We start from the raw sequence: 27,817 nt of genomic DNA on the forward strand, positions 1-27,817 counted from the left end.
AACGTCCGCTCAGTCAGTTTAGGAACAGTCTGTTGTCTGGAAAACGTGGAAGGGGCGATATGTGGATTTTTGGATGTTGTTGTGCTTACATTTTTCTTAAGATTATGGATGCACAGCCCATTGAAGAGCATTATCCCAGCGAGTATTACACACAGAAAAACCATGTTCAGCACTCCAAGAATATGATAATTTGATTTAAACAAGGAAATATCCAAACAATTACTGATGTCGTTTGAGCTGTCATAGAGAATCGAAAATATAACGGTATTGAAAATCAAAAGAAATCCCGGAACAGAACAAGACGAAATGATGGCAAATTTCATCCCTAACCCTTTTCTGTATAAATACGGATGAGCTACAGACACGTATTGTACAAGTGAAATCACAAGCAGCATGCCCACGGACGTTCCGACAGATGTGAATCCAACTAGAGTCTGGACGAAACAGGACATGTAGGGATGATTTTGTGTCGTTTCTGCAACAGCTCTCCAGCAGGCTGATATTCCAAGACAAAAGTCGGCAATATTTATCGGTATCAAATAAACAACAAATACATTCTTGTAGGTTTTCTTCCTGAGTGTAATCCACCCAAAATATCCGTTCAAAACCACAACACTTAAACAAATGAAAGAACTAGATGAGATAAAGAAATAGATAGTCCAGGTCACTTCAACACTAGCGGTACCGTTTTGGACGGTATCGGAAAAGTTGTTGAAAAACATTGTTTGGATTCACAATATTTTTAAAACACAAACTAGAAAATCACCGATTCAAAGTTTGGTATTTGTCTTCGTTTGGTACTCGGATGTGTGGACACCATGATGCCTTGTCTGAATATGTCGTAGAATTAAACTCCTATATCAATCAGGCGTTTATAAATCTCGGCCTCACCTAGCTATTCTATTTAATACCCAGATCAACCCATTGTTGTTGTTGTAAGGCCTTAATGATGTAAAATCCCTTATCACATTGACGGATCGTCGATGAGTTATGATCAACTGTCGAATCCGGAAAGGTTCAAGGTACCCGTTATATACCCGAGTAACGAAAATCCCTGTGATGTTTCTTCGTATGGGTTAACTTATTTCCATGGAAACCATGTCCCCGTCGGTGAAATTATATCAATGGGTTTGCGATGGTATTATTTCTTTCAAGAAAAAGAAAACAATTAAAAATGAAGAAATCTTAAAAAAAAAATATAATGGATATAAACAGAAAAATAGAAGGAACAGGAAAAGATGATAAAAAGGGGAGAGAAATGAGAATGAAAGTCGGTACATTTAGTCGATAATTCTGCGAATGTGACCCCATGTCACAGTGGGCTCTTGGATGTCCAAATCTCCATGGCGACCTGTTTTACCGTCACCTGGACAACTCCAGGCTTCTGACGGAGAACATCACGTGACATTTTGATTTGTTCCTACTAATATACTGATCATGAAACATTATCCGTGAAGCACAAACTAACATAATGAAAGACTAGTTGGGAGAGCAAACAGCTGGACTTAAATCTAAAACCAGATATTAATTAATTAGTAAATACTGATTCTGCATGCCTCCAAATAGATTCACTCTAAGATGCTAAACCGTTTTGAATGTATCTAGACTTACATAGGCTTAAACACTATCAGAATTATTGTCTGACGTCACGGATATTCTCGATTTTATCATTACGACCTCATAATATTAACATCATTTTGTGTCATTGTCTATTTATAAACGATGCACTAACACCCAATCTTATTTACGTTTACACATTTGTTTGAGAATAAAAATTTCTCACCTTTTTCTTTTGAGCCCTGAAATACGACAGAGTTCAGGATTCTTGATTTTAAAAAAATAATAAAAAAAAGAAATATCAGTGTCTCTTTATTGTACAGACTATTTATCAGAGTGACTTTATTGTAGAGACTATTTATCAGTGACTTTATTGTAGAGACTATTTATCAGAGTGACTTTATTGTAGAGACTATTTATCAGTGACTTTATTGTAGAGACTATTTATCAGGGTCTCTTTATTGTAGAGACTATTTATCAGAGTGACTTTATTGTAGAGACTATTTATCAGAGTGACTTTATTGTAGAGACTATTTATCAGTGACTTTATTGTAGAGACTATTTATCAGAGTGACTTTATTGTAGAGACTATTTATCAGAGTGACTTTATTGTAGAGACTATTTATCAGAGTGACTTTATTGTAGAGACTATTTATCAGTGACTTTATTGTAGAGACTATTTATCAGAGTGACTTTATCGGTGTCTATCTGAGTGACTCTTTATCTCAGTGATTCTTTATCATAGTTAAACTCTTTATCGGAGAGATTGTTTCCAAAGCTCAATTACATTGTTCCCTTAACTGAATTATATGGTTTCAACAGTTCAGTCAGTGGACATTAAGTATTAATATACATCTCCTATCTAAGTATAATGCTTTCAAAAGAGTTTTTACTTACAGCACAATTTGTCAGTAAAGAGTTCTATTTAGGACGGGAAAACATAGAAATCTTACATTAATTCCTTTCCGCTGTACGTCAGTTCATCTGTCGACATCAGCTTCTGTGATATATACGTCTCCGTGCAGGAACTTCTGCTCCTGATGGCCTGTCATGACCATACTTGGTACACAGGGTGTTTGTGTGGAGGAGATGAAAGGAATGGTATTTCAGGTTCTGGTTTTCAAAGGTTGTATAGCAACGTTTTCTTTTTTGTGTAATAACATATGTTCTTCTGACACAAATCCATTATTTATTTCGTTCATGATTGAAAAGTATCCTTGTTCAAGCACACAAATCTACAAAATCCAAGTATCATTCCTTGAAAATCCGGTTAGTTGAAACCAGGTGTTGATTTTGTTATGAAATAAAACAAGTTTGCTGAACATCATCACTTAACCGCACCAGAAAGGCACATTTTGTTGTGAATGTAGGTCTTCTCTAGTAACGTTAGAACAGCTTTCGACAAAATACTTCAACGAATATCTGATTCTCTGATCAATGGCGTTTTTACCTTCACATTTCCTTAGATCGATATCCAACAAAAAGAAACTTGTTCATACATACAAATGATTATCCAAGACTCGACGTTAAAACATTTAAAAAAGAGAATCCAAGTACAGCCTCGATAAAATATTAAAGAATAATATATAAATCCTGTTCTGTACTTAGATCATGTCCTGAAAAAGTACGTGACAAGACACACATGATCTACACGCAAATAGGATATCATCAATTATAACAGCTCTTTAATAAACCTTTATTGAGTGAGATTGTGTGCAAGAAACCTAATTCAAACAGAATTCTTAGAAAAATTACGAATTTTAAATAGGGAACAAGACTATTTGAATATTTGTTTTCATTGTTGGTTATTCATTACAAGGTTTCTGATAAAAATAACAGGACTTCAGATATGTGACATTAGGCAATGAACATTATCAAATATGTTACACACGTCTTCTAATATGATGTAACTATGACAACAAACAAAAAAAAAAGTAAATAACCATGGAAACTTTTCAACACTATGGTACCAGATCATTTCGTGTTTGTATAACGTCACCGAGGAAATGTCCAACATATAGAACGACTTTAAAGGAGAAAGTTTCGAGCAGATAATGGCCATTATTGAAGTTGTCCACGTTATACATAACATGTTATACAATGTCTTTCTTTATTTCATCGGAATAAAGTATTTGCATCAAAAAATGGTTGTAAACTTCAGATAAATATGCGCTTTCATGAGAAAGCCTAATAAATATTTTGTGATCTTTGCGGTTCCAAGTCGTCCATCTCCTTCACTCCTCCTATTTTCATATGTAGCATCACCGACGGACGTCACTTTTCCGGCGACAGCTTTATGGTCTTTTGAGGTTGGTATTGATATATGTAGAAGAGACAGCACATACTTTAAGATTTCAGCAATTTCGGTAACGTTGTCTCTTGTGTAGAATATCTGTAAGCTACCAGTATTTTTGGCACACTGATATTGTTTTGTCACACCCCTAGTTAGGTCAACACTATTTACGTCAATAACATCATTGATTACACCTGGGTTTTGCTGAAGTGGAACACTAAAACAGTGCTCTGATCTTTTGTCAGAACAGTATATATACAACAGTATATCTATGTGTATATGACAGAAAATTGATAAGCCTTAACCAAGTGTTGCCAAAGATAATGAATTATTATTGAGATGTTATCGCTTTCATAAGCAACGTGTATATATCTCTGAAATCTACTCGATTTGTCAGGAATATATTTCATAAACTGTATATTTCTTGTATTCACCTTACTGGAATATACATATATATATATTATTTAATCTATATTCAGAACATCCGAACTGCACTTAATTCAAACATATATGAATATCAAAGTCTCGATATTAAGAAATATAGCAAAATGACATTAAAAACGTTTCGAAAAACATCGTAAGTGTAAATCTCAGTGACAAATTGAGTTTCTATAAACTCTCTCTCTACCTGAATTTTGTTTCTGGTGTTGTATAACCTGTTTGACATAAGAATTGTTTCTCAGTACAAAAGCATGCCTGTCTACAGGTAAACAAACAACATTTTGTTCTGATAAAGACATGTACTTGTTAAAACACCGACAAGTTATTTTTAAAGGCGTAGTATTTCACGGAGTTCATTCACAAAATTGTAAAGGATGAAAGATATTTGTCAACCTTGATTTTTAAAGCCGCAATTCTCTTTACCGTTATATGTAACATCGGTTCTAACTGATCACTGACATCGAATCTGAAAGAGGATTTCGTTTCATACGATTTTTTATGAAACAAATCTTCGAAGTTTTAAGGTTCGAAAAAATTGAAACATCCAGACGAGTTTCATAAAACACATAGGACATACAAGGAGGTTAAGATACTTCTTTATCACGTAACTCAACATAACATCACATCACTCAAAGGTACAGTTTGTCATGTTTCAAAGTCAAAATTTGAACTACAAAATCAAACGAAGGAAACCAACTTGCTCTTTTCAATTCATGACGTAAAGCCATTGTTCATATTATGATATCACAATCGATTTTTGACTCGCACAGCCAGCGAGAAATGCGCTAGGGTATATAACACTTGGGAGTATTCACTGTACAACAGTCCGACTATAGGATAAACGTTGTTTTTTGGGGAAGTTCAGGTTTCCGTTGTTTTGGAAAATGGGATAAAATTGCAAAAATGATAAACCTGGAAAACTTTGGAAATAAAATGAAATTTTTTGCTTTTCACGAATGACGTTAAATTACACTCCATTCGCTTCAATTTTGGTAAAAACCACGAAATTCTGAACTTTTGAAAAGAAAAGCATGATTGCGTTTATGGAACATATACATATTGACTATAAATCCGGCCAATTCGCATGATAAAAGACACTTTTAACTGTTAATTTGTATACATGTTATAAACATCACACCACGGCATTGCTTTTCTTAGCTAGATAGGACAACTCTCGACACGAAATTAACATCATCCTTGTTTAGAGATACATATGCAAATAACAGCTAATACATTTTTGATGTTCCGACGTTTGGCTTCAAAGCAGGTGTCTACTCTTTGCCACATGTTGTAACCTCAATCTGCAATGCAAGATAAGCATGTTTTTATGTTGATTAACACCATTTTTATACATCACACATTTTCTCAAGATTTAAGAATTTAGACTATAATACTTACCATGTCAACAAGTCCAGAGAAAGCATTGTATCCTATACTGCACGCTTTCCCGCCAAGTTGTAAGGCACCGCGACTTCGAGATATTTTCCCTAAAACATAAACAGTCAAGGTCATTTAAGGACAGACCTCTTCTATGTGCGACGTGAGTGTAGTGTTGTGTTGTGTAAGTGTGGAACTAAAACCGTCTTTATGGTGCAATACTTAAGAACACTGATGAAGGTCCTCAGGAGGCAAAACCCAACGTCTTTCTTAGAGGGGGTGAACTCTCAAATGAAGGTCAAATGTAAGGCAGGCCCATAGGAATCATTAGAGAGAAAAAATCTTGAGGAAAGAGAGAAAATATAAGCATCCCATGTTTAGTCGCCCTCTTTTAATCAAGCAATTTAGTTCACTATGTATACATATTTTTCCTGCTTTGTATTGGTTATAAGGTTGAAATAAAATACAACAATCACTATCAACAGTTAAAACCCGTTAAATGGAACAGCCATTTCCATACCCACCAACGATAACATTTTAAGATCACTTGGTGTCGTTTATTGTACAATAAATGACACGTCTTGCTAATCACTTTATCTAGTGACAATGCCATATAAATGTAAATATTTAAATTACGAGTCCACCTTTTTGCTTGAGTTTCATTTCGGCCATCTTCCCGTTGACTTCCACGTCCAAAGTTGTGCCATCGAAACGAAGTAGCAGATCATAATACTCTGGGCTACGCTGTATGATAAATTAGAAATTGTTAATGTGTATCATTAGTTAAATAAATAGTTTGTTTTATTGTCCTATCCACAAATATATCGGTAACCAATTGAAAGAACACGTTCTGAAACACATCATCCGTAATGTTACCAAACTATTGACAGACACGTGTAGAATGTAGTGTTACCAATGGTATTAGAGGTTATAGTCTAGTACTGTTACCAAACTATAGACAGACACATGTAGAATGTAGTGTTACCAATGGTATTAGAGGTTATAGTCTAGTACTGTTACCAAACTATAGACAGACACATGTAGAATGTAGTGTTACCAATGGTATTAGAGGTTATAGTCTAGTACTGTTACCAAACTATAGACAGACACATGTAGAATGTAGTGTTACCAATGGTATTAGAGGTTATAGTCTAGTACTGTTACCAAACTATAGACAGACACGGGTAGAGTGTACGTTCTACAATGGTATTAGAGGTTATAGTCTAGTACTGTTACCAAACTATAGACAGACACGGGTAGAGTGTACGTTCTACAATGGTATTAGAGGTTATAGTCTAGTACTGTTACCAAACTATAGACAGACACGGGTAGAGTGTACGTTCTACAATGGTATTAGAGGTTATAGTCTAGTACTGTTACCAAACTATAGACAGACACGGGTAGAGTGTACGTTCTACAATGGTATTAGAGGTTATAGTCTAGTACTGTTAGCAAACTATAGAGAGACACGTGTAGAATGTAGTGTTACCAATGGTATTAGAGGTTATAGTCTGGTACTGTTACCAAACTATAGACAGACACGGGTAGAGTGTACGTTCTACAATGGTATTAGAGGTTATCGTCTAGTACTGTTACCAAACTATAGACAGACACGTGTAGAATGTAGTGATACCAATGGTATTAGAGGTTATAGTCAAGTACTGTTAGCAAACTATAGACAGACACGTGTAGAATGTAGTGATACCAATGGTATTAGAGGTTATCGTCTAGTACTGTTAGCAAACTATAGACAGACACGTGTAGAATGTAGTGTTACCAATGGTATTAGAGGTTATAGTCAAGTACTGTTAGCAAACTATAGACAGACACGTGTAGAATGTAGTGATACCAATGGTATTAGAGGTTATAGTCTAGTACTGTTAGCAAACTATAGACAGACACGTGTAGAATGTAGTGTTACCAATGGTATTAGAGGTTATAGTCTAGTACTGTTAGCAAACTATAGACAGACACGTGTAGAATGTAGTGTTACAATGGTATTAGAGGTTATAGTCTAGTGCTGTTACCAAACTATAGACGGACACGTGTAGAATGTAGTGTTACAATGGTATTAGAGGTTATAGTCTAGTGCTGTTACCAAACTATAGACGGACACGTGTAGAATGTAGTGTTACCAATGGTATTAGAGGTTATAGTCAAGTAATGTTAGCAAACTATAGACAGACACATGTAGAATGTAGTGATACCAATGGTATTAGAGGTTATAGTCTAGTACTGTTAGCAAACTATAGACAGACACGTGTAGAATGTAGTGTTACCAATGGTATTAGAGGTTATAGTCTAGTACTGTTACCAAACTATAGACAGACACGTGTAGAATGTAGTGTTACCAATGGTATTAGAGGTTATAGTCTAGTGCTGTTACCAAACTATAGACGGACACGTGTAGAATGTAGTGTTACCAATGGTATTAGAGGTTATAGTCTAGTGCTGTTACCAAACTATAGACGAACACGTGTAGAATGTAGTGTTACCAATGGTATTAGAGGTTATAGTCTAGTACTGTTACCAAACTATAGACAGACACGGGTAGAATGTACGTTCTACAATAGTATTAGAGGTTATAGTCAAGCTTGTGTACAAGAACAAATAAACTCGGTTCAATCGTTAAGTTAGCAAAGTTATATATAAAATGTAAATTACATACACGTTTGATCATACAGTTATTTGATGATGAAAATGACATTTTTAAAAGAAAATAAACAATGTTCGGCTGTAGAAATCCGAGAGTCTAGCACCTGAATAACGTTTGAAATTTAATTCAATTTTACACATTCCCAGTAAGTCCCCTTGTTTGTTCAAAATTTTATTGGGATTGATTGACTGGAGAAGGAAACTGAATCAGCTTCAGTTCGGCTGGACTTACCTTCACGGTTATATTTAAGAAAGCCATCTGTGCTGTTTCTTCTACTGTAATACCAAATATGTACACAACCTCGGATTCGCTGTCGGCCATATCAATGCCGACTAATAGAGAGGGATTGGAGTGGGTCTCGCATCCTCCGTTATGCAGAATGGCTTGAGGGGGCGCTGTAAGTTCCGGGAGGATGCGCACGTGCAGGAATATCATCTCCCCCATGTCTGCGTTTGAAAAGAACCAGAATGAGATACTACTGTCCTGTCCAAACATGGCACTCTCGTTGTTGATGTACACGACATTCTTGTAGCGGACTTTTGATGGAGTGTTTTCTATGTCCTTGTCACGTGACCGGAACGCCATGTTAACACTTGTGAGGCACCCTGGAACATAACCATTCAATTCAACAACGTGTAAATTAATTTTCCAACTAAACATATTGTGATAAAAGCCAAAGGATTTTTCAAGTGAACGAATTCATCCAGATTTTTGTTGGCGCCATAATGTCTCCAAATATGGACGAATTATAGAAAAAAACACAACCAGAAATTCTGTCCTATTAACATCACCAAACTGACGAAAACGTTCCGAAATATCGACATATCTTCCTTAATACCTTTTCTGGAAATTTTCTAATGGAAAATTTAATTATTCAATACAATGTGAGTTTTCTCTGCAAACTTAGCGAAGTAAATAAAGATTCATGCTCCGGTGGGAAAATTGTCAAAATTAATGCGACTTAATGATTCCGTAAGATAAATTTTCTTGCAAACCTCTGTTGAATGATATGGCGGGTGAAACGTCATATGACGTTACACACTGACACACTTCCGGTGAGAACTGAGTACCGACAGGGCATGCGCGGGTCTTGCGGAAGTCCGATGTGATATCTTCATACCAGTATGGTCCCAAAGGGGAAGAGCGAGACGTACAGTCTGCAAAGATAGACTGAGTGAAAAGCAACAGATATTTTCTTTTCTTTTCAGAATTCTGAAATGTCATTTTGATATCATTACTAATTTTTATTTATGAAGGGTTACACGCAAAGAAATTAAACAGCCATAATAAGCATATTTCTGTCAATAAACTTCAACGAAATGACGAACCAAAGATACACATGTGAACAGTAACTTTCAATATACAGGAAGAATAAGATACAGAATATAAGGTAATGAGAATTAACCGGCAACACACCAAAATTAAATGCAATCCATAACCACTTTTATTCCACAATCTTAACGTAAAGACTTCTTGTAACTTCATTAAAAAGACATTATTTCTAATACCAATGCGATTTGGATGATCGATCACTAATCATAAAAAGCTAGTGTATACTTGTCACTCGAAAATCCAAAGACGGCTGTGAATAACATTGTTCCTTGCAGGAGTTGTCGACATCTTTCATACACCCAAGACCAGCGACAAAGAGGAATCCTTCTGGACAACAGCTAAGTTGGAGCTGGCTCCTATCATTTCCACATTTCCAGTATTCCCTACACGAATACCAAACTTCACTGTCACTCATCTTCCCCGAGCACACATCTGAAATATTAATGATAACTCAAAACACACAATCAAAAATAAAACAAAACAAAACAAACAAAAATAAATAAAAAAATAAAATAAAAAAAAAATTAAAAAAAATTTTTTTAAAGAATTGATGGCTGGACATTCTTACCATAGTCCGAGATGTGAAGTTTTATATATGCTAATCACGATCCCAGTCGGATAACTGGACAATCTTACAATAGTCCGAGATGTGAAGTTATATATACACCAACCACAATCCAAGTCGGATAGCTGGACATTCTTACCATAGTCCAAGATGTCGGTTATATATGCTAATCACGATCCCACTCGGATGTCTGGACATCCTTACCACATTCAGAGTCGGTTGGCTGGACACACCATATTCTGATTAGAACTGGACATACTTACCACATTCAGAGTCGGATGGCTGGACACATTTTTGGTTTCGGTTACTCCACAGTAGACCGTGCGGACAGACCTTTTGCAGAGCTTCGTAGCCTGGTGCTGGACACTGGACATACTTAGTGCAGTCGTGTGCACACCCAGCATATCGTTGACCTCCTGAACCCGGCGTACATTTGCTGCATTCTACAAGTAAACGGGGAGATAGCGACAATTATCAACACATTTCCGCTCAATCAAATCGTGTCACCATTTTCATTCGTTTCGTTTGCTGGATTGGTTTATCGACCTGTGAACAACCAGTCATTTTATAGCGGAGTCGCCTTGAACTGAGACCACAATTAAATACTTCCGGGTTCCTAAGTCCCTTAGAAATATGTGTATATTAGAAAAAAAATAACATGCCTTTTTGAATTGGATGTTTGCCTATTTGATGTAGATCTGTAAATAATTCCTATTGAACATGTGTTTCAAGCTGCAGGATCATGAGTGACAAATCCTGTTTATACCTCTACCCCTGACCCGGATGTATATGATTGAGGTTCAAGTTTTCACAAAAGAACACTCTCAAATGTACACGTACACGTCTATTCATATCAGTTTATGACATCAGACAAGTTTAAATGACAAAATTATTTAGTCAAATTGTGATTTTACTGTTTTGAAATACAGAAAGGTAAGTCATCCCCGATCGGTTGATGGTTCAGAAACTGATTTGTAATTTTTGATATAAATAAGTTTGGCGACCTTGTCAACCTTTAACCTTTAACCTGGTGATATTGACCTGAAGTAAGCTTTCTTCTGATTTTATGCCACACAACTCTGCTTCATAGTTCCATAAGAAAATATTTACCTTTGAAATAGAAAAAAAAGAAGATATTTGACCTCGTGACCTTGAGTTGTAGCCGAGCAACGACGAAATTATCACTGCATGGTTGTAACGGTCTTATTGAAATAATTGGTTCTGAGTGTATAAGGCACAGAATCAGATTGTCTTTAATTTGTATGACCTCCATATCTGAAAGCATTTGTTATATATTATTTCTATCTTACTGACACAAACAATCAATGTTGTTATTTGTTTCATATTCTAACGGTTCTCGCGTGAAACAACGCGCGATCCTGGGACCTTTGAAGTCGAAAGCGGACAACTTACCACTGTTCTACCACTACGTTACATATATGATTAATCGAAAATTTTGAAATCTTATTTGTTCTCTCCAAATATTGAACACATTCTGTTTTTGTATTTGTGTACATCAAAAAATCTAATATTTCCATATCATTTAACCTTGTAACCCACGTCTTACACACACATATCTCAAATAGCATACATTGCTCAAGTCTGATCTCTCATTGGGGAAACAAAGAATGTATTCGATGTGGTTTTTTTTCTTTAATGATAACCTGTATTACACTATAAGATGACGTTTTCAATACGTGTTTAAATTTCCTATGAATTATGTATAATCGTTACAAAAGGTCATCCTGGCTTATTTGTTACTGGCAGGTCACATATCATTAAATGAAATATATAAACAAGTTCATTAAATCATTTTACTGCGTTTCAATATTAAAGAAAGAATGATAGATAGAAATTGGTGAGGTGATAAGTAAATCTGCAGTCCTTTATCTTCCAATCACCCGCATATTAAAAATAACCTGTCTAGTCCTTGTTAATTACTTTTTATATTAAAACGTAGTTTCTGATAAAATGTAGACCAGATATATTGGGTAAAATTTAATTTGCATATTGAAACAACTAATTTAAATATGTTGTCAAACTTAGGCATAGTGACGTTTAAAAGTCCCCTTTTGGGATAAAGACATACCCACCATCCTCCATTAGGTATATTTCTCATACTTGTTTCATGAAATCGTCTATGTTGGTATAGAGTTAGTAGCATACACGGTGCCGTTTCATTGACAATTCAATGCAATGAATAAAAACCGACCTTTCGAGAGATGTTATGTTTAAAATAACCAACTACGTAGCAACAATTTCGCGAAAAAGCCGAATTATTGTAGCATACACGGTGCCGTTTCACTTATAATTCAATGCAATGAATAAAAACCGACCTTTCGAAAGATGTCATGTTTAAAATAACCAACTACGTAACAACAATTTCGCGAAAAAGCCGAATTATTGTAGCATACATGGTGCCGTTTCACTTATAATTCAATGCAATGAATAAAAACCGACCTTTCGAAAGATGTCATGTTTAAAATAACCAACTACGTAACAACAATTTCGCGAAAAAGCCGAATTATTGTAGCATACATGGTGCCGTTTCACTTATAATTCAATGCAATGAATAAAAACCGATCTTTCGAGAGATGTCATGTTTAAAATAACCAACTACGTAGCAACAATTTCGCGAAAACGCTGAATTATTGTGAGAATTAGAAGCTAATGGTGTAGTGGATCTGTTTAACAAAAATCTAATATACGTTACCTATCGTACACACAAGGATATCATTTAAAATTAAACAGAATTAGTTAAACGGGAGTGAAAACCGAAAAATGTGAAAAAATGTATCACTCGACATTATTTTGCTGTCCGATTTTGTTGGTATTCTTAAAGAAGTGTATTTTGAAATGAATTGGTGTGAAACACCGTGACTCAGATTTTTCCTACTGTATATATAGAATACAAAATTATGATCTCAACACGCCTTCAAAACGAAGCTAAATGTTATTTTCTTGGCAAACCTGGGTTGTTACATGAACAAAACTCTGTATACCTTATCGCTTTTAAGAATGCGGATGTTCTACGCCCCTAAAGATCTGGTGAGTTCGATGCACTTGTATAAGCATGTTAACCGTGTCTTTATTCTATGGTATTTATCAATTTATTTCCGTTAATTCCTGTGTATGATGTTACTCCATATACGTAACCTCTAGAATTCGGTGATCATGACAATATTTGTTTTTTCGGCTAACACACGTATAGTTTTCAAACGATGGAAGAAAGTCAGTATAGATCCAGTTTCGAACAAACGTTAAAACGGATTTAAAAGTGATCGTTTGATTTCAACATATTTTATTGCAAATAAATATTTACAAAATTATTAGACACAATTAATCACAACACTTGTCACAGTACTTTTCTTCAAAATACATGATATAAGCAATAAACTGGTAAGGGAATTTAAGCAATGTATATGAACTATCGTATGTTGTATGTGTGAGAGAGAGAGAGAGAGAGAGAGAGAGAGAGAGAGCCAGAGAGCCAGAGCGACAGAAAGAGAGTATCAGTCCTGAGTGTACAAGGCACAGAATAAAACACAAGCCTGGGATGTCACAACAACAAAACTCCCGAAAAAAATCTTCTCTATATTCCTACATACCTATTCGCTTTTAAGAATTTTAATTGCATCGTGTCGACATATTTATGATCTAGGTGCCCTTAGAACGAATGTCAAGGTTATTTCAATATTGAAAAGACGTGTTCACGAAAGAGAAGCACTTCATTTTCTCTTTCCAAATGTTAAAAAAGATATCCTATATATTTTCATTTTACGTTTGTAACATGCATGTCGCTCTCGCCATTAAAGGGAGAACTGGATGGTTGTAATACAAATCCATCTCTTTTCAAATAATAACTTTCTCACTTTTAAATATAAATATAATTATATCATTTATTAATTTTCAATTTTATTTAGAAATTTGAAATGCTATATTCATTCTGGTAGGTGTGCTGCGAGAAGTGTGTCTGGTCGTACTATTAAAGAACGTGTACATTAGTCATGCAAGATGAATCAAAACCAATGCTTATGTCATCTTGCAACTAGATTATTACTTAGGCAGCCACATTTAGGTTATGTTAAACGTTTAGTATAAATAGAAGCCCCTTGATGTACGAGAAGAGGGGAGGCCACACAGGAGACACGGAGTAGAGAGATTAGTCTCCATTGACCGGACGCCCGCTCACTCGGGCTTTTGTTAGACCTATGTTGGAATGTAATTTGTAAATACATGAATGTACTTGTAAATATGTTTATATGTCAGGTCAGGATTAAAAACCTTGCTACACTAGGACAATAGGCTGTACTACCTGCATCTGTTTCCGCTACCTTTGGATACTTCTTGGTTGGGAAAAGGTTATGGGTGTAAACCCGGACAGAAAATCCTGCAGTTGCATACTGTGGTTTAAAGGAAGCTGCTGCGACCTGCTATCTGCTGTCCAGTTGTCTGTGTCTCCTCGAGTACAGCTGTCTTACTTCGGTTTGCCCCGGACCTGTGGTTGCAGGTAGAGAATTGCTGCTGCTCCGCGCAAACAAAAAGTTAATTTTGCGAATGGCACCTAGTGCCAAACACATTCATGACGGAGTCATACACCACGACGGCTCTGGACCTACTCTCAAGGTAGCGGGCAGAAAGGGAAAGGAGCAGAGGGTCCCTGGGTTCGGACGGGCTACCGTCAACGGAAATGGACCGGAAAACCCCTAACACTTGCTGCTTGGAATGTACGCACTCATTTGGATAGAAAAATGCCAACCGACCAGAGAGAAGGACCGCTTTAGTCACAAGGGAGCTCAAACAATACAACGTGGACATTGCTGCCCTCAGTGAAACAAGGTTCTTAGACAAAGGAGAGTTAAGCGAAGGTGGATTTTTGGTCAGGTCGCAAAAGTGTAAGGAAAGCAGGAGTTGATCTTGCTTGTTTCGCAACTTGAATCGCAGCCGAAAGGTATCAATGACAGAATAATGACAATGAGGCTCCCCTTGTAAGACAACACAAACTCTTCTTTGATAAGTGCTTTTGCACCCACCCTGACTAATCCGGATGAAAACAAGGAAGTTTTCAATTAATAGCTGGATGAGGTTGTACGCAGCGTACCAACAGCTGACAAGTTAGTCTTACTGGGCGATTTCAATGCAAGAATTGGGTCAAATCATACTGCTTGGACAGTAATCATTGGTCACCATGGCATTGGGCAAGAGAACTCTTATGGAAGACTCCTGTTGTCTCTGCTCCTAGTGTAGTCTGTTGGTTACAAACACCTTCTTCAAACCCAAAGATGCATACAAGACTACATGGACGCACCCGACATCTAAGCATTGGCATCAGCTAGACTTCATCATATGTAGGCAACGTGACATCCGTGACTTTCATATCACAAGGGCCATGAGAGGTGCTGAATGCTCAACAGACCATCTACTTCTCAGTTCCAAAGTGAGCTTTCAGATTCGAAGAAAAAAATGTTGCAACCGCCTTACAAAGTGAACTCTCAAAGCGCCTTGAACAAGTAACTTTCTACAAAGGTAAAACATAAGAAAACTGGGCCAAGCTTAGAAATGAAGTTGACTCCGCTGCAAGGGAAACTACAGATGTCCTGAAAAGCATCACCAGGACTGGTTTGATGACCACGACAGGACGATTCATGGACTCCTTGCTGAGAAGTATGCTGTACATACGGCCTGGCTTGCTGACAGACTATCAGACGCGAAAAGTGACAGGTTTCACTCTCTCACGGGAAAAGTTCAGAGGCAACAGCGCTGCATAAAAAACGGATAGTGGAAAAGAATAGCAGAGAAAGTCCAGGGTTATACTGACTCAAAGAATACAAAGCGCTTTTACTACAGCCTGAAAGAAGTATATGGGCCAACACAACGAAGTGCAGCCCCAATACGCAACCTACAAGGCGAGCTCCTCACTGACTAAGAGGATATTAATAAGAGAACACTTTGAGAGACCCCTTCGATTAGAACTGGATGACCTACCAACAGAAAATGAGCTACAGTGTGACCCCGATGACATTCCACCTGAAGTAGTTAAAACTGATGGCCAGTCGCTGGTAAAGAAGCTCACTTAATTCCTTTGCGTGTGTTGGGAGGATGGATGACTGCCAAGATTTGAATGATGCGCTAGGATTGTACTTTGTACAAGGACAAGGGTGACAAGTCCAGCTGTGACAACTATCGTGGAATCTCCCTTTTGAGCATTGCAGGCAAAATCCTTTGCAAGGTCATTTTAAACAGGCTCAACACCCACCTACTTGAGGAGACAGTGCATGAAAGCCAATGTGATTTCCGCAAAAACAGAGGTACAGGTGACATCACATTCTGTTCCAGACAGATTCAGGAGAAGTGCAAAGAGCAAAATATCCTCTTCGTCGACCTCACAAAAGCCTTCGATACTGTTCCTCCCCTAGGTCTATGGCGTAACATGCCACGAATCGGAATCTCCCCTGAGATAGTGCAGATAATACGGTGTTTCCAATATGGCAAGAAAGCTGGATTACTTAACGGATTGGAAGAAGACGATTTCCATGTCTCTAATGGAGGAATGCAAGGATGTGTACTTGCCGCTACGCTCTTCAGTATGATGTTGCTCTCTACCTTCAAGGACACAGACCTAGGCATTCAGGTTTCATACAAAACAAATGGTGGTGTATTCAGCCTGCAACGCTTGCGTGCAAAGACAAAAGTCACTCTGGCTCTTGTAAGTGACCTGCTGTATGCCGATGAGTGCGCTATTGTCGCCCAAAGTGAGCATGATCTTCAACAATTTGCAGATTCACTCTCAGCCGCTACCAAGAGGTTTGGGCAGACGATCAGTATCAAGAAAATAGAGGTGATGTTTCAACCTGCAAGAGGATCCATAGCCAATATACATAAGATCAAGATTAATAGCAAGATCCGGAACTGTGTTGATTCTTTCACATGTTTTGGAAGCAGCCTGTCGTCTTCCACCCCACCCACCCACCCCCTCCTCTCCCCCTGCCAAGGAAATATCTACCCGAATTGCAAAGGCTAGTGCCTCCTATGGTAGATTGCAGAAGCGAGTTTTGAGTGAGAGGGGCCTGAGCATCGAGACAAAGTGTGCAGTGTGCGAAGCTGTTGCTCTGAGAGCGCTGCTGATAAGTTGCGAACCTTGGACACACTATCGAAGGCATTTCAAGTTCCTAGAACAATTTCATCAGCGCTGTCTGCGACGAATCATGAATATCAAATGGTTTAACAAAGTATAAAACGTTAAAGTGCTACAAAAAGTCCGGATGCAAAGCATTGATACTTTGTTAACACTGTCCCAGTTGAGATGGTCAGGACACCTGGTGAGCATGTCTGATGATAGACTGCCAAAACAACTGTTCTTTAGCGAGCTTTTAGCAGGACACAGGCTAGGAGTAAGGCCCAAGTTTCACTTCAAAAACATCCTGAAAAAGTCGCTCAAGAATTGCAGCATTGACACGGCCTACTGGGAAACCACCGCTTCAAACAGGTGTGTCTAAAGACAACATAACAGGAAGGGAGCAGCTGCTTACGAACAGGCCAAGCGGAAGGCACAGGCTGAGAAGCTTGCAGCAACCAAAGCCTGAAATGAATCCAGTGAATTCTCTATACAATGTCTTGTGTATGGCCGCATCTGTGCACCTGACTTTGGACTCAGATCCCACTTACGGGTGAAAACTCACCAATCAAAGTGCTAGACTGAAACTTATCGTTTACGATAGTCGACCATGTATATATTCTAAAGTAAACATTAAAAGTTGGATTTCAGTATCATCACTACACTAACTCAACAGCACCAACACCATTAGAATCGACACTCTGTGTATTTAGACAGTTTGTAAACATAGTTTTAAGAAGACAACCACAAGCACGTTTATCTGAGACCAGGTTATATTTACTATACATATTTATCTTCTTTAGAGCAGTTAAAGGTAACCGGCTATGAAAATTAATTCAAAATATCATGAATTTCGTGTCTTTTGTCTTTATCTCATTTGTTTTCAACTCGCGATATTTACTCATTCTTATTGTGAGGCTGTTCACGTTTTTTATTTTGTATTTCATTTGAACCTGTTTTTGATCCTCTCGTCACTGCTTTGGCATATACGCCTTTAACCAACAAAGTACATGATTGTCTATTATAATAAATAGATGGGAAATAACTTTTATGTATTTGACTCTCTTACGAGTGGTTACAGGTGAAAATAGTGCTGGCGGTACAAATTGCAACATACGGATATCTTTATAAAGAGATAATCTTCCGACTTCGCGCGGAAAATGAGCTTTTATTTCTGTACGCTCTATGGAATATCTATAGAAGCCCAGTTAAGTTCCATTTCCATAATTCACAAATTATACATACTAACGATAAAATAGAAAGCGTCGATCACGGAACACCAGGTTCTGTTGCATTTTTAAGTATTATTTTTTTATGCTGGAAACATGTACAGTTACGTAGATCTGAATGTACCTCTATCTATAATCACAGTTCAAATTCCTTTTCTGTCGTTTGTGTTAACTTTGCCGCTATGTGGAAATGTCGTTTGTATTTTTATTCATTTCGTTAATTACATATGAAACCCTTATTTCGAATAAATCAAATGTGCTTTGATCAGGAAACATTATGATTATATACGGTATAGAAACAACAATTGACTCATCGATATACATATATTGATGCCATGTTTACCTGTACAGCAATAGGACTTAAGTGTCATTTTCACCAAAAAAATGACACAACTAACTTTTAATTGAACTTTGTCAAAGTTATATCAATGTTTTGGAAAGTTAGAGGCATACATTTGGATATTTATACATAATGTTGCTTTTTTTTATTTCACATTTGAGTTGTCAAAATAATGGTTTTGTGAAAGATATGGTAAGACTATGAAGACTATGATTCATATGTAGGTTACCAACTAAACGATAACTAATCATTTCATCTAAAAAAATAAAAAAAATGATATATTTGTAACGTAGAAATGTTCAGAGGCAAACATTTTTATTTACAAAAACGATATACAAGTATTTTTCTGAAATGACGGTTTATAATATATAGTAAACAAGAGTGCCATGGACTCAATATTCACCGCCACAAAATATAAAGATCAAGAAAAACCGTAAAATCGCCACTCCAGCACATCCACCCATTGTGTTAGTGACACTGAGCTAGTTTCGTGAAAATCTTATTATTAGTTTAGGAGTTGCGTTCACAAAGTTCCACTAAGAGCAAGCTACAGATACAAAGTTGAAAATGGCATAAATCTTACAAAAATCGAAGAACCAAAAAATCGCCCCTTTCAGCACATCTACCCATTGTAGTAGTGACATTGAGCAAGTTTCATGAAAATCTGATGATTAGTTTAGGAGTTGCGTTCACAAGAAATGGACGTACGTACGGACGGACGGAAAGACGGAGATGACGCCAATATACGACCGCCTCCGACGGCGTATAAAAACGGTCACCTGGAGTGAGAAATCCGCGCATGTGCGACGCGGTATGTCCGCAATTGCTACATAAGGATGTTTGATCTTTCGAACCTAAAAGCAGTTACATTCCCATTATGAAAGCAATATGTGAATGCTAAACAGGAGGTCGAGAAGTTGAAATTATGCTGACATCACTAAATTGATCAAATATTACCTTGACACTGGATTAAAGTGTCACACATGTCTGTATCCATCCCTGGTCCGAGGCAACGCCCTTTTACTCCAGGGGTTACGTCAGCACACTTCCGGCGGCGCTGTTTAACACCTCGTCCACACGTCACGGAACATGGTTCCCAAGGCAACCAACTATTCCATGTTGATTCAACTGTAAAATATAACTTTGATGAAATCTTCATTAATACAGACAATTTACGATTTGTTTTTTTTTACTTGGGAATACCTTAGAGTTGTTAAATAATCTAAGATCTTCCGCTTTGTATATTAGTTTATGAACACTTGCGTTCCATAGTGTCTGGATGAAGCTTACCAGCCTCCATGTTTGTATCAACCTATATTTACATATAGCCATTAGGCATGTGCATTATTTATCGAATATGCGATGCTTCTTTACAGCCCTGAATTTTATAGAAACGTGGTTAAACATCAGTTTGAATTGAATCAAATTACTTTCTTTACTGTTCGCGTTGTTCATGACACTAGCTGAACTGCCGCTGTTCTAACGACGTGTGTGACACGGCTGTCAACTGAACTGCCGCTGTTCTAACGACGGGTGTGACACGGCTGTCAACTGAACTGTTTCTGTTCTAACGACGTGTATGACACGGCTGTCAACTGAACTGCCGCTGTTCTAACGACGTGTGTGACACGGCTGTCAACTGAACTGTTTCTGTTCTAACGACGTGTGTGACACGGCTGTCAACTGAACTGTTTCTGTTTTAACGACGTGTGTGACACTGCTGTCAACTGAACTGTTTCTGTTCTAACGACGTGTGTGACACTGCTATCAACTGAACTGTCTCAGTTCTAACGACGTGTGTGACACGGCTGTCAACTGAACTGCCGCTGTTCTAACGACGTGTGTGACACGGCTGTCAACTGAACTGCCGCTGTTCTAACGACGTGTGTGACACGGCTGTCAACTGAACTGCCGCTGTTCTAACGACGTGTTTGACACGGCGGTCAACTGAACTGCCGCTGTTCTAACGACGTGTGTGACACGGCTGTCAACTGAACTGCCGCTATGCTAACGACGTGTGTGACACTGCTGTCAACTGAACTGTCTCTGTTCTAACGACATGTGTGACACTGCTATCAACTGAACTGTCTCTGTTCTAACGATGTGTGTGACACGGATGTCAACTAAACTGCCGCTGTTCTAACGACGTGTGTGACACGGATGTCAACTGAACTGTTTCTGTTCTAACGACGTGTGTGACACGGCTGTCAGCTGAACTGCCGCTGTGCTAACGACGTGTGTGACACGGCTGTCAACTGAACTGCCGCTGCTTTTCACCTGTTACCCAATTCCTATATAAAACAATGCGGTGTTAGTTAAAAAAAGAACATAAAGTGTATCAACAACACTATAGCCGATTGGTAAAATTTGATCTTAAACTTGTCTGTTATTGGATTTATCTTAATTCTATTTTAAATCAATATTCACTTTCACGTGTTCTGCATAAAAAAATCTTTATTCTTTGATTTTATTTTGATATGTAGATATTCTAAAAATAGAGCAAGAATCCGCCATTTCGGTTCCGGACAGGATTGTCTGAAATATATTTGGACGTGGATAACGTAAAAGAAGCTTTAGTGCTACCAATATAATATAGTAACAAACATATTTTAATGTCTAAGGTCTGTTACCTGGACAAGCCGACATCCTACAATTTGATGTTTCCGTCTCCGACTCTCCTGGTCTACACTGTGATCTAGACAAACACGGTCTAGAGCGTGAGCGCGTGCCGGACCCACATGACACAGAACATGAACCCCAAATAGACCAATCCATCCCTCCAGAAAAGAATGCTGACGAAAAAAGAATACGTGTAAAATTAAGTACAAACAAACTTTGTTAAGTCGAAATTAAACACTGCCTAAAACGCCCATACTCACATAGACATGGCTGTGCGTTACATTCCCTCCTGATGTCGGGCACTCCAGGACAAAAAGAGCCGCCATATTGAGGCAATGGATTGTTACAAAACCGAAATCTTCTAGATACACCGCCATCACAGCTTCTTGTACACGGAGTCCAACTGAGCCAGGAGGACCAGCCCCCATCCACGGAATCTGAAGTTTATAAGTAGGACACATTCAAAACGATCATTATAGTTGAACTTCAAATGTGTTCTATAAAGTTATAATCAGTAACTTTATAGACTTATAATAACTTATATACATCAATTTGCTTAACAAACAAAAGTTATTAGTTTAATTTTCAAACTTTTTCCGTACATTTGCTTCTGTTTCTTTAGATCAAATGTAATCACAGTTTCAGATATAGAAAAATCCGCTAAAACGGGCATATTTGTCCAAAATCTTATCATTACATTAAATTAAATATGAAAGAGCTACGAACTCAGATCGTTATTTATATATATATAATTATTGATAAATAACGAATTTGTGAACACACGTGACCGGCCCGTACGACCGCCAAGTTTGAAAAATGTCGATTTGAGACGATTTTCATATAAATAAAATTACATTATTAAAGGCTATGGACCGATGCAAGATATGTCGATTAAGTGAAATGCTTTCCGAAGAACAATACTTTCCTGTTAATTATATCGTGTAATTCAGTAATTCCTCAGTGAAAACGTCGACCATAGAGAGGCTGACCATAATTATCACTTGAAAAAGGGCCTAGCAAATTCATTAAAATTTTCCATACCAATAAAAGTTGGATTAAAATGATTGGACCACAACACATTTTTATTAACGTAAAAGACAAATGGTATGACGAACTCGTAATGCGCCAGTTCAACAGATCATAGTCAGTTGATGAAAAGACGATTTTTTTTCATTAAAATTTTTCAAATAGCGCGAAATCTCGGGCGACGAGACTGAAATAGTCGACCGAATAGATTTGCCTAGGCAAAACGACGGTCTTTTCATCAATATTTAAGTCTGTTATGTAATATTGAAATTTCAGTTAAGGGAAAGCATCATAAAGCATTAAATATCATTAAAACTACCTTTACACAATCGTGCAGCTACCCTTCCAACGAGAGCATAAAGCATACCAGCATCAGGAACTTCTAATACCCATCCGGGGCTGATTTCCATCAATTCATTAATGTCCCGGAAAGGTCCGAACCCTACCGAGAGGATGTCAATGCCAGTTGACCGGGCAAGGTTCGCCTCTGCCAGCGCCGCCTGGTGGTCGTTTGAATGGAATGCGCTGAGCAGGACAGCACGTTTTGCGGCACCAGGACGACTGTAATAAGTCAGCATTTTCCTCATCTCCGACAAACCCTTTGCTGTTGAGGATATACCAAATCCGGGACGGAGAAAGCCGAAAGCGTGAAGGGTATATACTTGATGTACACTGAAAGGCATGATGTCATCAATTCCTGTGCTGTACAATATGGCAGCTACTCGGAAGGAAGCTGGACTTACCTGAAGAACTCGGAGAAGACTGTTTACAAACACAGCGATACCTGGGTGCCATATTGGCCTTCCACGTGGTGTTACGTAACGTGTGAAGGCAGACGAGTCCACGACCAGCACCAAATCCACATACCCTCGACAGCCATCTGTGGAATAAAAATCCAAACCCTAACTCATTTGTCAAAGATAACACCCCAACATACTTCCAACACAGAAATACCCCTGTAATCACCTTACTATTAATCAATGACCACCTCATCCAAACTTTTTAACTACAAAAAAATGTCTGACTGAATGTAAATGAACTACTCCTCCGTCAGATTGGTCCAGCTGGGCACAAAGTTACAGGTGATTTAAGCATAAAAAGAATTGGCAGTCCGAAATCTAAACAAAACACAGGTCAATGTACTTGGATCCTATTGGTAAACCCACACCTCATACGCATGCATGTGCTTCCAGAAAAGGCGTCCAATAACTTGATTCTTGTCTGCAGACATTCTTACATTTCCTGTATACAAAAAGGGTTGGAATTGTTTGATAACAAAAAGAGATAAAAATACGAGTTTATCATAGTTCAGTAATAATTTAGATTGCCTATATGGTTGTAAGTTATACTGAAACGTATTCCGTGAAACATACGTCCGAATAAAAGAAATCATAGAAATTATCGAGCTTCTTGTCCGTTTTTGTTTTCTTACGAGGCTGAATGTACCTTAGAGCTTATCAAAACTGGTCTTAAGATATTTGCAAAGTTTTTGAATTTCACCTCATATATGTGGCGTCTTGTCTAAATAAGAACATATTTAGTGACCATTTTAATCGCCATTAGAATTGAAAATCAAGAACACAACAGACTCTTCTACATCAGCTGCTTACCTCGATCTTTTCCTGCAACAAATCAGAGACAGATTTTTATCAAGCAAGCTGTAGGATAAGCGTGATGATTTCAATCTCTCTTTTGTTAATTTCCCATTTCTGGATGGCAACATTCATATAACCCCAACCTGTCGCAATTGGCTCGATATTTACGGGCATGTTATCAATATTATAATTTTCGTGTAAGATGTCGAGAAACTCGCAACAAAGGGTTTCGGTATATGCATGTTGATGGAATTATTGGGATGTTTTACGGTTGTCATAGTGACCTCTTTGAGAACTGTTCTGTTTCTTTATGTGATACGGAAGATGACGTGTTTGATACTCGTTAGTTTGTTGGATGACTTCATTGTTGTAGAATACCTGGTCTTATTCGGTGGCGATTTTCTAGGTGAAACTACGGAAATTTGAAACATCAAAAATTATTCTAAATTAAAACAAAAAACAACAATGAAAGGGTCACGATCATAGCCAGGTAAACTCGGAACATAGAGATGAAAATTAGTCCAAACAAAAATATACTTACACGTTACGTCATCAGAGAGGAATACCGCCTGTTGTTGACAGGAAGACCGATGGAAGGTCAAGGTCATTAGTACCAATATGACAGGTATGGTGTACATGGCTTCTGCCCGATGAATCTGAATAGCAGGAAGATGAAAATTATATACCATATTAGCAGTAACACTCGATAAAAAATTTCAGTACATGTGGACTAAATGTGTAACCGACAAAATCAGATGGAAGCGTAAAAATAGAGCATCAAACCGCATCAAGACTGACGATAGTCATATGATAATTTGATGTCGTATAAGGCACTGCTGAGAATTGTTATATAGCGTTTGCTGTATGACACCGTATCAACAGTGTGTGCGTATTTTCTTCATTCTCGACCCCGATCGGTTGATAAGCTTATTGTTATACCATCTGACAGAGCGAAACGACATGCAGTAACTCTTAGAGATCAGACGGTTGTTTTCAGGTTTCTGCTAAAATAATCGTGATTGTGAGAGACTGAAGCCAGGTATATACTGATCTGCGGGTAGTGTTATCAAAAATTCGGGAATTCCTCATATAGAAAGTTCTATTCATCTTTGTATGCATAATATATAACATAGTATAACTCACTATGACACCATAATCAGCGAGTTGGGTTTTAAATTCCACTTTGGGAAACGTTTAAAAACTCCCATCTTTGTTCTTAATGCTCTTTTAATGATAAATTTAGGAAACTGGTGTTCACTTATTTGCTTATTTCTTGTTCATCACATGCATTGTACATGAATAAATACAAAACAAAACAAAATATGCCAAAGCAGTTATCCGGATATATCCAAACTTGTTAAAGACAACTGGAACAAATCTATTGTGCTTGATATATGGTTAGACATTGAATTTTATGGGTTTTTTTTTTTATTGAAATAGAATCTATTTTCAGAGGTACGATGTACATTAGAGGTACGATGTACACTACAGAGGTACGATGTACATTAGAGGTACAATGTACACTACAGAGGTACGATGTACACTACAGAGGTACAATGTACATTTCAGAGGTACGATGTACACTACAGAGGTACGATGTACATTAGAGGTACGATGTACACTACAGAGGTACAATGTACATTAGAGGTACGATGTACACTAGAGGTACGATGTACACTACAGAGGTACAATGTACATTTCAGAGGTACGATGTACACTACAGAGGTACAATGTACATTTCAGAGGTACGATGTACACTACAGAGGTACAATGTACATTTCAGAGGTACGATGTACACTACAGAGGTACGATGTACATTAGAGGTACGATGTACACTACAGAGGTACAATGTACATTACAGAGGTACGATGTACATTAGAGGTACGATGTACACTACAGAGGTACGATGTACATTTCAGAGGTACGATGTACACTACAGAGGTACGATGTACATTAGAGGTACGATGTACACTACAGAGGTACGATGTACATTAGAGGTACGATGGCTCGACCGTCCGTCCGTCCGTCCTAATTTTGTCCGGAGCATATAACAAAAACTGAAAAAGGCATCAACATGAAACTTGGTAGGTTGATAGATCTCCATAAGGTGAAGTGTACAAGAACCGTAACTCTCGTTGTCATAACTAGCCCTTATGGAACTAAGGATTATTCGGGTAGCATCCATCGGTTCTTATGTATATCTAAGTAATACTGGAATGTTGTTGACCATTTTTTTAGATTCTTCTAGCAATTTTATTCAATTTCTTTTTATTTATTTGTTTTTTTCACATCATTACGAATGTTTAGATTTGTGTAGTACATCGCACGTGTATAAAACGTTAATCACGGGCTAAAAACTAAATTCAATTCGGTGTTGATTATGTACACTAGTATCCGACGACAACTTATAAACCTCTGGTTTGGATTTTCTAAACAAAAATATCTCCTGGTATGATCGATTTAATTATCTTAAAGGATTGAATATCATAGCTTGCCAGAAATATTATAACCAGAGTGTCGAATACAAGAAAATCCTGATCCACAAGTCCCCGCATGAAAAAGAGATGGAAGACGGGAGTATTTAACACAGCTATGGTAAAAATTTTACCTCCTATTTAAATGAATTTTAATATGTGAATTAGGTTTTATCTCAGATATTGCAATTGTTGATCACACTCAAAACGTAAAAGACTCTCAGCGAGGTAATTATAACGAGCAAAACCTACATGTGATACAGTATGAACTTAAGCTGGTATCCGAATAAACGTTAGTTTTTTCTCCGTTCATTATTACAACCTAAATGTCATTATTTGGTAAATTCTTCACTGTAAAACTGTATTAATGTCAAATTTAGTTTGTTTTATTTCGATTCTACAGAAAACACTAAAATGTAGAACTGCGGATATACATGCCTCTGGAACTAGGATATACTAATGAATGAAATCCTTCATTGTCTGGTTAGACGATAAAGTCACGTGCTTATAATCAGTAAGTGAAGTCTAATAAAATCTATTAAAACCGAATTTAAAGTGATCTCCACATACTGGTTATTCCATCGCAATAGTTATCTGTTCTACATCTATGCATTTTCGTAAAAACTGTCGAACATATTTTTTCTGTAACTACACACTTAGTGATGACCTCAGTGATAGATTACATGTACCTGAAGCTTATAACCTCTCGTGCTGATAAAATAGAAATCTTACCGGTGATGTAGTTTTGATGTCACGGTCCAGTTACTATATTTAGGGTGTAACAAAAATGATGACCGTTTCTTGGTGAAATAAACCGATCATGGCGGACACTGATCATAATTAACCTGATCTTATCTCATGGGTAACTATTCAAACTTTCAGCTGGATCATTATCTAAGAATTTCAAATTTGTTAGTTGAATCTTAGTATGACAGTTTTGAAGACTGAAAAGACATTTGCTACACGTTTTGTTGTTGGTCCAGTACAGTTAGCATGTTTTTAAACATGTTAATTATCAAGAACTTAATGGCACAGATCGGGAGTATTTTAGCATGAAAACAATAAAGAATAGTAATTAGTTGTGGGGAAGAGATGTTCTCACATTCTACTTTTCTTAGTGTCGAATGGTTGGAGTTGTAGTGGTGGATGAAAAATTTGGGGGTTTGGGGAGGTGGGGTCAAAGTTCGACTGCGCCCCAT

At 37.4% G+C, this 27,817-nt stretch overlaps 1 protein-coding gene across 1 annotated transcript; it reads right to left on the reverse strand.

Annotated features, from left to right (window-relative positions):
* Positions 1-5,562: 5,562 nt before the first annotated feature.
* On the reverse strand, positions 5,563-27,817 carry LOC132558302 (uncharacterized). Its single transcript, XM_060222848.1, has 13 exons — positions 27,721-27,817; positions 24,711-24,800; positions 24,160-24,171; positions 22,869-23,429; positions 21,784-21,960; positions 19,862-20,032; positions 10,485-10,664; positions 9,882-10,088; positions 9,320-9,481; positions 8,556-8,929; positions 6,313-6,412; positions 5,690-5,778; positions 5,563-5,592 (listed from the first exon to the last, which is right to left on the reverse strand). The coding sequence occupies exons 1-13, from the start codon at positions 27,815-27,817 to the stop codon at positions 5,563-5,565; spliced, it is 2,250 nt and encodes a 749-aa protein (XP_060078831.1).

This window comes from Ylistrum balloti, unplaced genomic scaffold (assembly GCF_031769215.1).
Source record: "Ylistrum balloti isolate Yb309-2 unplaced genomic scaffold, AGI_CSIRO_Ybal_v1 Utg370780, whole genome shotgun sequence".
Taxonomy (NCBI): domain Eukaryota; kingdom Metazoa; phylum Mollusca; class Bivalvia; order Pectinida; family Pectinidae; genus Ylistrum; species Ylistrum balloti.